This window comes from Adiantum capillus-veneris, chromosome 14 (genome assembly GCF_014529385.1).
Source record: "Adiantum capillus-veneris isolate H3 chromosome 14, ASM1452938v2, whole genome shotgun sequence".
NCBI lineage: Eukaryota > Viridiplantae > Streptophyta > Polypodiopsida > Polypodiales > Pteridaceae > Adiantum > Adiantum capillus-veneris.
In genome coordinates this window covers 6036093-6053492 of record NC_140944.1, presented here as the reverse complement: position 1 = coordinate 6053492, position 17400 = coordinate 6036093, and the positions used below count along the sequence as shown (strand labels likewise).

Genomic DNA, 17400 nt, shown 5'->3' with positions numbered 1-17400 from the left:
CCATGCCATCCAGAACTCGAAGCAAATGAACCACCGGTTTTACCTGTGCATCTAGACTCTTGAGCTCCTTCCAGAACTCAAGATCCTCTGCCTTATCCTTGCACAAAATCCCTACAACTGTCTTTGCATAGGGGGAGGTGGTGAACTCATCACTGATGAAGACCTGTCGGACCGCATTTTGACATTCAGACAGCCTGCGTACAAGAAGAAAGTTGAATGTGAAGCGGGTATCTGAATACTTTAGAAGCACTTTGCCGCTCGACCTCTTGAGGTACTCACTCCGAACCAAGTTGTGATTGTTGATGAAAGTAACCATCTTCACTGCATCAGCAATGACTGGAGCAATCCAGTCTAGCTTGCCGATGTCTTTTAGAAGGTTGTTCAAGCAGTGTGCCATGCAAAAGCATACTGTCACATGCGGATAGTGGCCCTCTATGATAGCTGCTGCTGCCCTGTTTGATGCCTCCCCATCTGTGACAAAGGCCACCACGTGTTGCTCACTGATGGTTTCTATGGCCACTGTCCACTCTGCAGAGAGGACATCGGCGGACTTGCCACTCTCAGTGGCATCATGAGAGTGCACAAAGTACATCTCTCCACTGGAGTATGCGACGAGACCATGGATAGATCTCTTCCTTGTATCGCTCCACCCGTCGGCAATGAGGGAAACGCCATGTTTTGCCCAAAGACGCTGAATGTTGAGGGTTGCTTGCTCCACAATAGCCTTCTCTCGATCGAGCAAGGTGGTTCGGAGAGCCTCTGAAGATGGCGGCACATAGCCGGTGCCATACTCTCCAATCCGTTGCACCATGACTTTCCAATACTCCGACCTATTTCGATCAAACATAGAAGAGGTTGGTATCAAAAAAGTGGAACCGACGATAATGAAAGAAATGAGAGAGAAGATTGATAAATCATAAAACAATGAACATACCTCGCTGCGACAAATGGGATATGGTCGTGATAGAAGAATCGGGCCACGGCCGCATCCACCTCTTCCTTCTTCTTTGTGTCCCAAGAGGTGGCAAGGGTCTTTTGGCGACGAATTGAACCTTGTGAAGATGCACCAACACCTACACCGGGTAGAGAGGAAGAAGGGAAAATGAGGGTCTTTGGATCAATACCTTTGCGTGCCGGCTTGGCTTTATGGTTAAATTGCCGATCCTTTTCCTCGAGCTCCTTCCTCTTCTCGATGGTTACGTTGGCACAAAATTTCACCTCATGTCCCGGCACTCCAAGAAAGTGTGCCCTCACTTTGTCATGCCCCCCTTTCCGTGTGTAAGAGCATAGCTTGCATCCCCATGCACGAGAACCTCCCGCCGCCGACAAGGTGCCCTCCGAGGTCACTTCATCCCACCACGACCATTCCTTCGCCTTTTGAGTGTTGCCCGCATGAACGGAGGGGGTTGAACGAGAAGAAGAGGCCATGGATTATCCGTGAAAGAGAGAGAGCTTGATCTTTGAGGATTTGAGAGAGAGAGATAGCTTGAGAGAGGGCTTGAGAGAGAGAGAGGCTTGATTCCGTTCTTGCTTGAGGCTTGAGCAATGAGAAGTTGAGATAGAGAGCTTGAGACTCGAGAGAGAGGCTTCACCTCTTGGAAGTTGAGACCGAGAGAGAGAGTTTGACCCTTGAGCCTTGAGGGTTAGCCCAAGAGAGAGAGAGGTTATGGCTTGAGAGCTAGAGGCTAGGCCCCTATGGCTTGAGAGTCGAGGCTCGAGAGTTGAGAGCAAGGGAGAGATGGCCCCCTTCAAACTTCCTTGATGCTTTGGTGAAGAATGGGGGAAGGGGGGATTTATATAGGGCTGTAAAATTTAAATGGCCGTTGGCTGCCCAAATCTCCCAAACAACTATATTTTTAAAAGTTGAAAAACTGCCCGTTTCTGCCCGTTGCTGCCGTTCCGGCCGTTCCGCCCCGTTCTAGCCGGTCCGTTCCGGTGATGGCCTGCCTGTCGGAACGGTAGTCCGTTCCGACGCGTTCCCTGAATTTTTGACCGGCCGGAACGCCGTTCCGGCGTTCCAAGGCCCCATATAGGCGTTCCCCGGTAACTATGTTTTGTTTGCCTACCACCTATTTGTCTTTAAGGGGAGGCTTGTGTAATGTGTGCCATACCCCTAGTGTGTTTTCAGGAGAGGATTGTGTATGCGGAACAAAACCCACAAGGGGAGGTTTCTTGGGTGTGAACTTTGTTACACTGTGTGTGTATGAACACCCTCTACCTATATGGACGCTTATGTGAACATAGCCGTGTGATCTATCCAATGAGGAAACCTATGTGGAAAGTGACTAGACAATCATGATGTGTAAGGCTTAGAAATAGCCACCTAATATGTTGTGCATGTATGCCACCTTGTGCGCTTTATCTACTTGTACAAAAGAGCACCTTTGTACATCAATAATGCATACAATCTACTCTCTACTTTTGCATCAAGACTATCCCTCTAATCTCTCGCTTAAGTGGTAGCATATAGCTAGTGTACTTACTCACATGTATTAACTATGAATACTTCTTTAAATTGTCCACGATAACCATATCAAAACATCATTAGTTACGAGTATACATAGAAGTTTCTAGGTAGAATATTGTCAGCCCATAGTATCTATAACTAATCTAAAAAGAAATAACCAAAAACTTCCTTTTCTAATCGTGTTGATGTGTTATGCCGAATGGAGACTGTAGTGCCTCCCCTTATGCAACAGACGCTTCACGAGACTCGACCTCTAAATATATGAGAGCTTTGCACAGAAAAGCTCCTCACATTTGTAGATTCTAAGACATGTTCTCTCTCCCCTAAGGGCTTTTTGCCAAGTCTTCCAAGAACTGTGCAATAGCTCCTATCAGGAGGAATTTTGAAGGTCCCTCTTTGAATCTTTTCAAAAAGTTCTTGCAACACTACAACTTAGATTGTGCCAATCCCTTTCACCATATCCCATAAAACACTATATTAGTTCATGCCTTGGCTATCTTTGCTTTTTTTTGTCTTCAGCTTCTTGTCCTCCCCTTGGTCACGCATTGTGTAGACTCTCAAAAGCATATCAACCACTTCTCTTCTGTATTCCACTAACTTTGAAACAGATCTTTGTTGAATTTGGAATTGCTTTTCCCTTAGCGTCCTCTTCCACTTGAGTTTCTGCAACTTCATCAAAAAACTTTTGGTGCCACCATCTCTTTGGCCACCATTGCAACCATATGGAACTGAACCGAAATAGGAAACACTTGAACTTGAAAGAGAGAACACCACACAATAGACGAGAGACGCAGAGTGGTGGAGTTTCACTCCTAGAAGCATTGGCCTCTCAACTAGGTGCCGCTCACGGTATTTCTTTATTCCATAAATTCAAAAGTTGGAGTTTACAAACTAAAAGAGCCACGCTCTTTTTTTGAGTCATCACGGAGTCATAGTCCAATGGGCTGATCTCCTCTAATGGAACCCTTGGCCTTTCTTTTATAGGCACGGATCCAAAATCAATCCCTAAAAGCGACTTAGAAAATCATAGTTATTCTTTTAAGTGCAAAAGCTTCAAAGTCAACTGCTCATAAAAGCTGATGCTCTAAAGTAGGAAGTAGACAATTTTATTATTGGTGCGCACCTGTCACAAACTACTAATGTGTCAAGCCACTAAAGAACGGAGCCAACTTGCAGATCCCGGCCGAGGGGCCTAAAACCTAGAAGCAACAGAAGAAGCTCTACCAACTTGCAAAGTCTTGCCGAGTGGCCTATTTTAAAGAAGAAGTCTTACGAACTTATGGGACCCCGTCCGATGGGGCCCAAGGGACCTAAAGAGATCAAAATAACACTCTCTTGTGTAGAAGATGATGTGGCAGCTGTACGGACGCTCGTGATTTACGTTGGCAGTGCCACATTGCAGCCTGTACAGATTCCCGCAATTCGCGCTGACATGTTGATGTGGCCGGTGTACGGATTTCCGTGATTTACGCTGGACAGCTTTGGGCGGCAACTTTTGGGACCAAATGCTTTTGAGTTTGAAGCTTTTCATGTAAACTTCTTTTCATAGGCCAAGGGCCTTTAAATATGTACAAAGGACTGAGTCTCTAGGACTCTTTTAGGTGAAAAAGCAAAATGCGAATACCGACATTTTTACTGAGTTCAAGCAATATAAAGAAATATTGCAAGGGGCGCCAAGGTTTGGGGCCAGTGCTCTCTCGGGGTGGAACTACGCCACTCCCTGTCTCTCTCTCTCTTTCAGTTCAATGTTATTTGAAGTGCTAAAAGTGTTCAGTCTATTCTTTTCTGTAGGCATGTGGTTCCCGTCCTGTTACAACACCAAGAAGTAGATCATGGGTCCACATACTCGGCCACCTTTGCTCGTATATGTCCAAAAGAAAACATATAAACATGTGCGCACATATGTACATATGTGCATACGTACATACATAGATACATGCATGCACACACGCATAAATACGCACATACATTGAATGATAGTTTAGATGCTACTGTACATATCTTTGGTCAGCAGTGCACAAGTTTGCTCATTCGTAAAACATTTGTCTGTTGGCATATTTGTTCTGAAATGTTTGATGCCTTTTTCCCTTCTAAATGCACGACCTTCAAATCTACTACAAATCGTCTACTAGAGAAGGGCATTCTTGACAATTTAACTCATGGGGCTTTGTTTTGGGGGATTCAGGTGTATTGGACGATTCTTTGTGCTCATTTGATTTGGTATTTGTTTGATGATATGGTATTGTTATCCTTGGAAGGACATGTTATAGAGTGTAAGTTGTCAACCTGCCAGCATGCTCAGAAAAAGCAAGTTGCCACATCATTGGTATCATAAATTTTCATACCTTGTTTTTTCTGATCTTAATGTGTAAGTGATAACCTGGCCATGGTGCACAGAAAAAGGAACATCAGGGTGATCACATGTCTCATGGATTCTTTTTCTTTCAATTCAGCATTTCCATTCATTCTTGAAATCACATATCACGTGTTGCACCACGTTCCTTTTTTTCCTGATTGGGGAACTTATGATAAGTTTATTTGCAGGAGAAATATGGACCTAAAAATGTGGGGATTGTTAAGAAGGAAATCATAAAAACATCTAGCAAGGAAAATAATTGTAATGGTTTGGATGTAAGCCTAGGGCTTTCGAAACGAGCACCCTGGAGCTGCAGGTATATATCAAAAAAGAAGTACAACTTGTCTATTTAATTTCATTAAGAAAATTAGTTAGGATTTGTTTGGTTCTGCCCTTTAGATCAATCAATGCCCATTGCGTGTATATTTGCATGATTGAAATGGATACAAAAATTCTTTGGTTTCATTGGTTTATGCATTGATTCAAGCTTATGAATGACAAGCCTCAAGTAATCAATATTCGATTTGAGTATCATTCATGCTGTACTTGGCTGCCTAAAGACCTGCAGTTTTAAGCTTATTTTGACATTGGCAGAACAACAAGAGCACTTCCTGTGAATTGGATTAAAGATAATGAGAATGCTTAGTTGAAAGGTTGAAAATGTTAAGTACATCGTTTTGCAATGCTAAAGAGGCTTACTGAAGTCTCAGCAATGGCATAATAAAGCAGCACACAAGCTTGTTTCAACAGGATATGTCCATCACACTTCTTGTTAACGATCTTTTGATGAAACTTCAAGCTTTGATAATTCATGCAAATTGCAGATGCCTAGTGGCCGGATACTTTCACAAAATGATCAGCCTGAAAAATCTTGTCCTTGGTAAACAAGATAAGAGAAACCTTCTTGCTAACCTTGAGTATCTCAAACGGTGCTTCCCAATCGATGAAAATACATTGGTGTGGTAAGCCAGCTCCACAAATGGAAAATACGAGACTTATGATCATAGATGTAACACTCCAACAAGTCTCTAAGTGCACATCGTCCTGTGAATGAATCAACAAAGAGAACTTGAGAGCGGTACCCAAATTGTCACATACTGCTCTTCAAAACAAACCAGTCATATTTCACTTTCTGACATACCAAACAAGTAAGCACAAAGTTATCCATGTCCTGCTTAAGTTGACGCCAATAGAAGTACAGCGGTGGTCACGGCTTTGACTTCACTTGCATGATTTTAACCAACATGTTCTTCCTCCTCTTCCTTTTCAAAAGTGATTTCCTCGTATTTAGAGTCATGATTATGCGAAGAAGTGACCCCCATATTGTAAGTCCACTAGAGTTGCTAGGTCAAATCGTCCGTCGGAGAACAAACAATCGACTGAGCTTTGATAGCATTGAAACCAAATAGCATACACAAGCTCGTGGTAGAGAACTGTACAAACTTGAAAGTAAATTTAAACAGCAAACACTTCACTTAAAACATTACTTGTAAGAGACAAGAGTCGGATGTTTCACGGGCTCGCTGCTGCTGCTACACCTTCGCACGACTCCCCCCCCCCCCCCCCCCCCCCCCCCCCCCCCCACCACCACCACCACAGCCCGCTGCCTCCCCCCCCTGCCCTTATGCCTCGCTGCCTGCCAGCCTTTGCCGCCCCCTGCCTGCCCCGCGCTGCCTTCTAGCCACTGCCGCCCCCGTTACCCCCTCCTCCTGCTGCCGCCAGCGCTTCCACCTTCCCCAGCGCCCCCCCCCCCCCCCCCCCCCCCTTCTTCCCGCCCGCCTCGGTTTCTCCCCGTCAACCCTGCAATTCGGCCTCCTCAGCATTGTTTCAATTTTTGGGGCAGTGCTTTCTGCGCCTGATTGCAGCGTCCACCCGTCGACCTCTTCTTACGACACAACAGTAGACACAGATGGAGGCTCCAGCTTCGCCACAGAGGGACTCGCCAGAAGCCCCCTTGCCCGACCCCGCTGAGCCCACCATTCGACTTGCTCTCTCGCCGACAGAGCAAGCGAGCCTTGCCGCAGAGGTAGAGCGATTGCAGGCGACTTCGGTCATCTGCAAGATTCTCGGCACCCGACCTAGCAGAGGAGAGCTGCGAAACCTTCTCCAAGCCTGCCTTCTCGCAGAGGTGGGCAAGATCTTGGATGTCCAAATTCTCGGACGGGGGTACTATCAGATCGAGTTTGAGACCTCCGAGATGGCGTCCAAGGTCATAGCTATGAGTCCACTGGCCATCCGAGCATCACGCGTCCCCTTTCGACAGTGGCGACATGGTTTTGACCCGGCTTCGGATGTTCTAGTAGAGGAGGCAGACATCCCCATCTCAGTCTGCTTTCCGGGTTTACGGAGCGAGTACCTACCACTTCTTTCCAGGATCGGCTCCGCCATCGGGACTGTCCTGGAGACACCTCGTATGGCAGCATCAGTAGCTGCCAAGGCGGCTGGCATCCCCTCAGTTCGAGTTTTGGTCAGAGATACCCACATTCTTCTGCCTCGGGTGAGTGGGGGTTGGTTTAGACAGAGTGTGGAGTACTCGGGCCTCCCGAACCAGTGCTTCATTTGCCGACAGATGGGCCACCTAGCGAAGGACTGTCCACGGAGGAGGCCACGACCTGCACCACAGCCTCAGCCCCAGCTTGCCAGGGCTGGACCGCAGCCACAGTCAGCGGCACATCGCACAGAGTCAGAGCTACCCTCCGAGCCTGGGGCTTCAGCGGAGGAGGGGTGGCAGCAGGCCCGTGGCCGTCGACGCCAGGGGCCACAATGACAGCCTAGCACTCAGAGTGGCCCTCAGGTGCCTACTCAGCAGCAGTGGGTTCCCACGAGGAACTGCTTTGGTCCTCTTGAGCAGGAGGAGCCCCCTACGCCAGCCTCCACCTTCGCTTCACCCTCGACAGCCGCTCCCCCTTCAGAGTTCCCCTCCTCCTCCTCATCCTCCCCCCCGCCTTCTGCTCCCGTCACCTCTCCACCTCGCCCCTCTACCTCTATCGCCCCATCCCGCCCCTCTTCTCCTCCGCTCCCCCCAGCTCCTTCTCCCCCCCCTCCAGCTCCAGTTCCACAGTCGACTCAGGTGATTGGTCCCTCTCCGGCGGCTAGGAGATCTCTTGGCAGCGCCTTTGCCACGAGTCACCTAGCGAGAGAGGGTCAGCCCTTCTTGCGGCCCCCTCTGCAGATTCAGACATCTTCCCTTGCAGCTATTCCTCGTGGTCTGACGGGCATTGACCTCCGACGCCGCTGGGACTTCTTCGACTACGGGTTCACTCGCTTTCTCGGCGATTCCGAAGCAGACCACGAGGCAGCCTGCTTCAGGGTCCATGCTTTGGTCCTCGCCGCTAGGGGGACAGAGGCCTTGGACTCAGCAGTTGGTTTCTCCTTCCCCCTCTGTGGTAGGGCCGAGACAAAGTGGTCCCTCGACTCAGTGTTGGGATGGTTGCATACACAGGTCCTCGAGTTCTCTCATCACATGGGAGAACTTGGAGTTACAGATTTGCTGCAAACTTTGTGGCCATTGGCCAAGTTTGCGGTGACACCTCCAGACTCAGCAGGATGTAGGCACATTGTGGTGTACTTCTTTGCTGATACGCAGTGTTTGCCTTGCTATGTATACATTCATGAGGACTCTTGGACAGAGGAGGTTGCTTTACACACGGCTCGCTCTCCTTGGGCTTGGGCTAGGCACTCATTGCAGTCACGCCTATCTAGAGGACTCTCGGATGCGGATTACTCCCCATCCAAGCCAGCCTCGAAGATAGTCCGTGTTGCTACTGCGGCGGTAGCATCTGTTCTCTCTCGCTCCCCATGAGGATCGTCTCATGGATCGTGCAGGGACTAGGTGGGCCCCAGTTTCAACGACAGCAGGGCCGATTGCGTCAGGAGCTTCAACGTTGCCTTGTGGGGGGAGAGATTGATCTCCTTATGCTTCAGGAGCACCATCTGTGTGAGAGCCGCATTCGGCGATGTGGTCAGATTTTGCGTGGACGATATGATACCTTTTGGTCAGCTGCTTTTGGACCTGGAGGCATCCAGGGTACTATTGCGGATTCATTGCAGCAGGCCATTGTGGGCAGAGGGATTATTGTGTCGGGCAGGGCTCGGTGGATTACTATGCAGGTTCAAGGTGGCCTCGTGGGCTTCCTGAACATCTATGCGCCCAATGTGGCGAGTGCTCGTGCAGAGTTTTGGTCACAGATTGTTGAGTCTTTGCCGCAGGCCGATCATTGGTGTATAGGAGGGGACTTCAACATGTTGGAGGACCCTTCTGACAGGATTGGAGGCAGCCATGCTACTGTGCATGGAGTCGAGTTGGCAGCTTGGGAGAGGTTGTGTATGACTTTGAGGGTCTCGGATATATGGCAGCACTCTGGCTTTGTGAGGCCTCCAGCCAGTTTTGTCTTTTCTAGATCTGACCGCAGAGTGGGAGGAGTGAATCTATCGCGGATAGATCGCTTCTACACTAGTGACCACTTCAGTGACTTGGGGGGATCAGTGGGCATCCTGGCAGGGACATCCTTCTCGGACCATGCACCAATGATCCTCACAGTGGCAGACAGGCAGAGGAGTGGGAGCACGATGCTTCGCATCCCTGAGCGGGTCTTTTTGGACTCAGCACTCAGAGAGAGGGTAGAGGCTCTCTAGACAGAGGGCATGGACATCCAGGTTCCACCTACAGACAGAGTGGCCTTAGGCCTAGCTCAGCTTAGCCACTTTTTTCTTCAGGAGTCTCTGGCTCGCCAGGCTATAGCGAGAGAGGAGGAGTAGCGTCTTAGACGAGGCATTGCTTCACTACAGAGGATACAGGAGCAGCATCCAGACAGTCCATGGTTGGAGGAGCAGTTACAACAGGCTCGACAGGATCTTGCTAGCACAGAGGAGAGGCGTCATGAGTTTGCCTTCCACCGACAGGCATCTCAGTGGACTCAAGTGGGTGACAGAGTGACTGGTGCTTTTTTTGAGACAGTGGGACCTCGGCACTCGCATGCCAACGTCAATCAGTTGAGGAGACCTGATGGGTCAGTTGCTTGTGAGCCCGAGGATATGCGTGCAGTTGCTACTGACTTTTACCGTGAGTTATTGTCGGGTGAGCCCCAATCAGAGCGGCAGGATGTATACATGGAGCAGGTTTAGGCACAGATGCTTTGTCTTGTGACAGAGGAGATGCGCTAGAGGCTAGAGATGCCACTTCAGCTTGAGGAGCTGCACACGGCTCTTAGAGCCCTCCCTCGTGGTAGCTGTCCAGGTGAGGATGGGTTGACTCCCAGCTTTTTCTTGGAGTATTGGGACCTGCTTGGCCCAGATCTTTGTAGTGCCTTTCAGTACATTTTGCACACAGGGGTGATGCCTGATAGCATGAGTGAGGGCCTGATCTACCTCATTCCAAAGGAGGGTGGCTCCATGGATGAGATTCGACAGTGGCGCCCCATCACGATCCTCAACTCAGCCTACAAAATTCTTGCCAAGGCTCTGAGCTTGAGGATTCAGCCACTTTTGGAGAGCCTTATACATGGGACTCAGACAGTTTTTGTCAAGGAACGCAGTATCCTTGACAACATCTTCACTTTCTGGGAGGCTTCTGCCCTGGCACGGCTCCGTGGGGAGGACCTTGTGCTTCTTCTTCTAGATTTTGAGAAGGCATACGACAGAGTTGACTGGGACTTTCTAGAGGGCACTCTACGCAGGATGGGCTTCTCAAATGCTTGGATCAGAGGGGTGTCAGCTTTGTACAGACAGGCTCACAGTCAGGTGCTTTTGGCAGGAGGTAGAGGTAAGCGCTTCATGCTCACACGCTCGGGCAGACAGGGTTGTCCTCTTGCCCCCTTTCTCTTTCTGTTCTATGCGGAGGCGATGAGCAGATTCTTTCTGTTCTATGCGGAGGCGATGAGCAGATTCTTGGTGTCACAGCAGGTTGGTCTGCGGGGCTTAGCACTCCCTATTCGGGGAGATGAGCTACTGGACGCTGAGTTTGCCGATGACTCAGCCTTGTACTTAGAGGGCCAGGAGGCCAATCTGCACAGATGTGAGTAGGGTTTGGAGACCTTCTGTTGTGCATTAGGCGCACTGATCAACTGGAGAAAGACAGTGGCTTTCTCGGTTGACAGTGCTCCTGTGCCACATTGGATGCCAGGAGAGGGTTTCAGGTGGATTCCTCCAGGGACTGCATTTCGGTACTTGGGTTGTCAAGTTGGTTTGGACTTGTCCCGGAGCAGCAGATTGCTCCTCTTCTCCTGTCCATCAGGAGAAAGCTGTTACATTGGAGCTCAGCACGACTTTCGTTGGCTGGTAGAGTAGTAGTTGCTAACCAGGTGTTGTTGGCGACTATGTGGTACATCACTTCTTGCTGGATCTTCTCGAGTTCTTGTATCAGCCAGGTAGAGAGGCTGATCAGGAACTTCCTTTGGTCAGGACATGACACTCAGATTGCCCGAGCCAAGGTGGCTTGGTCGGTCATCACACTTCCTTGTTCTCAGGGAGGGCTTGGGATCATTGATCCAGCACAGCAGAGTAGAGCCCTTCTTGGGAAGTTCGTAGTCAGAGGACTTCTTCCAGGAGAGGAGCCCTGGAAGGAGTTCTTGCTGCAGAGGCTTTGTGCTAGGGTGCCTTAGTCAGGAGGCCCTTGGCAACCTTCGACCAGATGGATCTTTACAAAGTTGCGCCGAGTTGGTTTGAGCAGGAGACTGGAGGACCGCTTCGTTGTGAGTTTGCTTCGATCTTGGGAGCTCTTACGGCGTGGCCTGGAGCAGAGACAGCCGACGTGCACGGAGGAGCGCCTACGGCAGCCCCTCGTCTGGAACCCCATGGTTAGCACTCAGAGAGGCCACTTGGTTGGTAGTCGGCCTCATGAAATAAATGTACAGAATCAACTGTTGACGGAATTTTACGAATGGTGGCAGAACATTATCAACCCAAAACTCAAGTCGGCAATGAAGACAAAAAGCAAAGGCGAAAGGTGTCAAGAGTTCACACCCTCTTGTCTATCTCACTAGAGGACATTCAAAGGGAGGTAGAGCATGAAGTGAGCAAACTTATGAAGAGTTGGGACATTTGACGACATGCAAGGGGCATCAGTTATAGGCTATAACTTTTCTTGTCTATTTGGGCAGAAAACCCACTTTTCCGACTGCACCTCGCAACTGGCTGGGGTTTAAGAGATTGTTTGCGTCTTTGTGGTTGACACCACAATAGATTTTAGAATTTAGGATGAACAAGGAAGATACACTTTTCAGGTGCGGTCCAGATTGTGGAATACTATTTTTTAGTCGTATAGCGAACATGCAGACCTCCATTGTGAAGTTTTCGTCTGAGTTACGACTAGTTGATTTTGTGCAAATTCTTTCTATCTTTTGTGGTGTGTATGCCCTATCAACTACCTCATTTTTGTGCTAATTTTTTTGATTTAATGCTTCTTTTAGTGCTAGGTTTCATTATGGCTGAGTTTGCCCTTGATCTCTGGAGTCATGACAAAAACTCAGTGCGCTGAACTTTGTGTTGATGTATGCTCATGTGTGTGTGCGTGTGGGGTGTGTTTGGGAGCATATGTTAGTATCTAGTTTTACACCCACTATTGGGCACCGACGATGCTAGTGGGGATGTCGTGGTATTTAGTCAATACTATGCTTGATGGAGCTGATGGTTATATTGTCTTGTGGGTGACTACCATGGGTCTATACCTTGCACTTTTCTTTAAGGGCGAATCTAGGCTTATCCTGGATTCATCTTGGTATATACTTTTCTATTAGTAGCTTCTTTCTGGAAGGTCCTACTTAAAGAACAGATTGAGCAATATTGTTGCAGTTTAAGAACGTCACTATCCAAAGCAGTAGTCTTTTTATTCAACAACTTATAGACCATTCTTGGATGGCTATTCAATGTTGGCATGGTCCTTGACATTCGCTACGGATACACATGTATAGAAATCTTCAGATAAAGAAAGTTCAAAGGAAACGAAGGGTAGAAAATTGATTTAGAAAAGGAAGTCCACAGTTCCAAAAGTGTCTGCTAAGCAAATGGTAGAGTATTACAGGCAAGGAAAGTGCTATGGATGTGGTGAAGTAAGACACATTTTGGGAAAGTGTCCTAAGGAGGAGCAAACAGAAGACAAACTAGAAACATCCAAAGCGGCAGAGGAGCGAGTGGCAAAGATGAAAGCATGACTTGTACAAGGTTTCATTGGGACACCCAAAGACCACAATGATGAGAGTACTGAGCTTTGCCGAGCATGGGGCAAGGTGCAAGATCAAAAGGCCTTAATCTTCCTTGACATGAGAGCCAAGGCCAACTTTATTTCTATGGAGATGGTGGCTTGTCTTGGAGGCAAGCTTGAGGACATGGGACCACAAATGGATGTAGTGCTGGTGGCACAAGGACATGAAGTTCATGTAATGCCTTTCATTAGGAAACTCATCGTGCACTGTCAAGGTTACATAGGGAACGAGGACTTCATATCATGCCACTTGAGGGGTGATGTGCTTTGGGGATGCTTTGGCATTACAAGAATGACGTAGTGGTTTAGGTGAAGGCTAGGAAGCTCCAACGAAAGACTAGCAAAGGCAAAAATGTGGTGATTTAAAGGGGGAGTCGGTCCCTCTTGTATTGGGTTTGACCATTGCAAAATTAATGAAATCAAGTCGTTTTGCTTACTTGGTCTTTTTAATACCTATGGATGAATCTGAGGATTCAAGTTTTTCAGAGTTAAAGTAAGAGCGTCAAACTTTTCTTGAAACTCATGGCGATTGTTTCTCAGAGGGTTTACTTGGTGAGCTACCTTTAAAAAGACATGAAGATCACATGATTGATCTTACCTCTCCGAATCGACCACCTTTTAGAATAAGCCAAGCTTGCTAAACAAGTAGAAATCATGAGCCATCTCAATGCCGTTTTAGAGAAAGGCTTGATCCAACACAATTCTTTGCTTTTTTGTTCATCAATGTTGCTTGTGTAGAAGAAAGACGAATATTGGAGGATCTATATCGATTATTGGGCTTTTAATAAGATCACCATCAAGAACAAGTTTCCCATACCCATCGATGATATACTCGATAGATTAAAAGGTTCTACTTTTTCAATCTAACCGATCTTAAGAGTGACTATTATCTGATTAGGACCGGACCAAGAGCTTTATACAAGACTTCGTTTGCATTTAGTGGGTTCGCGCTAAACGCGTCCTTTGGATCGTTCGAATGGGATAGTCCCCCTGTGATTTGGACGAGTTTTCACGCGAGAAAACTCTCCAAATTCGCAATCTTTCGCGACGAAACTATGCGCACCTATGGGGGATTAGCAATTAGCGGAGAGGAAGAGGCATTGCTTGAATTGCTTGGAGAACAAGATGGAGAGGCATTGCTTGAATAGGAAGAGGCTAGAGCATGAGAGAAGTGGCAAATTGCAATGCCATCCAATGTCATTAGAATTTAGCCTTTAGGTCACATGGATGATGGATCATGGGCTTCATGTCACATGTGGAAGGGGGAGCATCCAAAGCTCAAAAGCCCTAGCACATAGATGATAGAATCCAATGTGGATAAAGTTGCTAAACGAGCTTGAAATTGCACTCCAAAATGGCCAATAGTCAAAAATCCCAACCGTTGCAAAAATCGACCGTACGGAATGAACACAATGAACGGTAGAGGACGGGATCTACCGGACCGAACGAGACGTCCCGTAGGTTGAACGACAACTACCCGGGTTGAAAGTGACTTGCCAAGTGGCCCAAATTCCATTTGGCGCACAAAGGTTTCCATACTCATCAGAATTTAGTGCTAACTTGCCCACCAGTCGCACTCCGACCAACCTAGACTCTCGATGTGAGAACCCCATTCTGCCGCAGCAGTTTCACACTGGCCATGCAATGTCCACTTGCACCTTTTCAAGGTTTCAGAGAAAACAAGAAAAAAAATAAAAAAATAAAAATATGTAGTACATGTTTAAAGAAGGCAATAGGAAAAATACACCTACTGGTGACGCACCCCACCCTTGAAATACTGCCAGCGACCTCGCTTGCATGCCAATAATACATGCTGATATCTCTTGATATCACATATATTCTATGATGGAAATCAAGGATATGCATGCTTCTGAAAATGTAGCGTTGGACAATTAGACAATCCCGCCAACCTGGCTACCACACATATATCAAGCATAGAAGTCTTCTGGTGTACTCTCAAGCACAAACTTCTCTAGCAAAATTCTGTATGGAAAGAGTAGATACAATTGCCAAACTACTCCTTTGAGCATCATGAACCATGCTCTCACCTGGCTCGAAAGAGCTACATCAAGTCACCGTGGGTGCCATTTGAAAGGCTTCAAGATCTAGTTGCTATAGCTGAGGTGAATCAACCAATTCAGACTCTTCCATCGATTTAGCATCCAAAGATGGATATTTTATGAACTTAAACCAAATAGCACCTTGCAACCTTTCCTCTAACCTTCCTTTCTTTATGTGCCAATATCTGTTTAGGAACAAGAATCTCATCCAATTCTTCCCCTTCCAGTTGTTCCTTATCAAGCATATTCTCTGGCACATCACCAACAAAGTCCCTTAGGAGGTTGACATGAAAAGCATCATGTATTTTCCAGCCTTCTGGTAGCTTCAACTTGTAAGCTATATCACCGATCCTTTTTGAAATCTGAAAAGGACCATAATATCGCATGCTGAGCTTAGGAAACAAACGTTCCTTGCCTTTCCTTTTCCTTAACTTGGGCCTTTTCAAAGCGCAAAAGTACCCAATCACCAAGTGAAAATACAAGTTCAGACAGTGACGATGAGCAGTTGTCTTTTGCTTAGCCCGAGTCTTCTCAAGAGCAATCTTTATCTTTCTGTATGTTTCATTCATATCTTGCACATATTTGCCTGCCTCAAATATCTTGCCTTTAGTTTGCAAAATGGGTGGGACTTTCTTCCCTCCTTCCTCTATCTCAAATGGTGCCTTGTTGATGTATGCATAGTGTTATTGTAAGCATATTCAACCAATGGGAGATGGTGTTCCCAAGTTGCTTTGTGCTCTGACTCATAACATTTGAGCAGATTTAGGACATTAGAATTTGCCTCTTCTGACTGTCCATCAATTTGTGGATGAAACAAAGATGAGGACTTTAGCGTAGTGCCCATGTTCTTAAACAATGCTTTCCAGAAAAGACCCGTCATACGTGGATCACTGTCACTGACAAGTGACTGAGGCATCCCGTGATATTTAAAGATATTTCTCATGAATATCTTGACCATGTGTTTTGGCTTTATCTTCTTTCTAACAGGGATGAAATGGGTCTGCTAACTGAACCTGCAAATGATAGTCCAATCCCATTTGCGTTCTTGGAAGATCAAAGATAAAGTTATTTGCTATGCTTTCCCATGGCCTATCAGGGATCGAAAATGGCTGTAACAATCCCGGTTGCTTTTGCCCATCAATTTGACTTTTTGACATACTAGGCATGATCTTACAAATGTGTCAACATCTTGACGTAAAGCTCGCCAATAGAAGAATGCTTCAATGCCTTTCACTGTTGCATCAATTCCACGATGCCCAGTATATGGTGGAGCATGACTTTCCATCAAACCTTTGGCCATAATTGTTTAGTAACGCATAACTTTTGCAAAATTTGAATCTTCAACATATTGTGTCTTCATTCCGTCTAGTTCACAATGGTACGGAACTGACATTGTTGAAATTTGGGGCTTTCGTGACAATGCATCAACCACCACCGCATCAGCCACCACGTTGTTTTTCCCTTCCACATGCACAATCTGAAAATGGAACATTGACAAGATGTTTGACCATAGCATGTGTTTCTGAGACAACTTTGCTTGTGTGAGAAAGTATCCCTAGCAGATAGTGTTTCCAACTAGTGAGAGAGTGAATTATTGCCAACAATTCTCTCTCATAAACTTGTAAGTTGCTTTCGGTCTTCAAAAGAATTCTGCTCTCATATGCGACTACTTGGACATTTTGCATTAGAACTGCACCAAGACTGTGGCCACATGCATCACATTGAACCACAAAAGGTTTCGAAAGATCTGGTAAAATGATTACCGGATCTGAAGTCGGCTTCTCTTTCAAGTGTTTGAAGGCTGGAATTTCCTTGGTTGTTCACTTGAAAGTAAGTCCTTTCCCTTGCAATGCATGGAGTGCAGAAGCAATCTCAGCAAAATTTCGGATGAAGTTCTTGTAGTAGGAACATAAGCCTAGAAAGCTTCGAATGTCATGTATGGACTTCAAGTCTGGCCATGACCTAATTGCTTCCACTTTGGCGGGATCCATGCGTACCCCATCCTTTGAAACAATGTGCCCAAGGAAGTGAATCTCTTCCAAAAAGAATTCACTCTTTTTTGCATTAATGAGTAGCCTATTTCTGCGTAGCTCATTGAAAACTGCAGTCAGGTGATCCTATGCTCCTCTTCAGGCTTTGAGTAGACAATCATGTCATCAAAGAAGATACCCACGAAGTTTCTATGTGGTCTAAATATCATGTCCATCATTCTACTGAACATGGCAGGAGCATTTGTGAGACCGAATGGCATGACAAGAAACTCATAGAGACCACATGTTCTCCCGAACGTAGTCTTATTATGGACATCTTCTGGCCTAAT

At 46.8% G+C, this 17400-nt stretch overlaps 1 protein-coding gene across 3 annotated transcripts in view; it reads left to right on the top strand.

Moving 5' to 3' along the window:
• Window positions 1-17400, top strand: part of LOC147441834 (zinc ion binding protein) — a 151381-nt gene that overhangs the window by 102029 nt on the left and 31952 nt on the right. For all 3 annotated transcript variants that reach the window (XR_015190156.1, XM_086528234.1, XM_086528232.1), the window contains exon 4: window positions 5012-5139. Coding sequence is in view for 2 of the 3 variants with exons in the window: in XM_086528234.1 (XP_086384360.1) it covers window positions 5012-5139 (128 nt within the window). In the remaining variant the exon portion in view is untranslated. The remainder of the gene's footprint in view (window positions 1-5011; window positions 5140-17400) is intronic.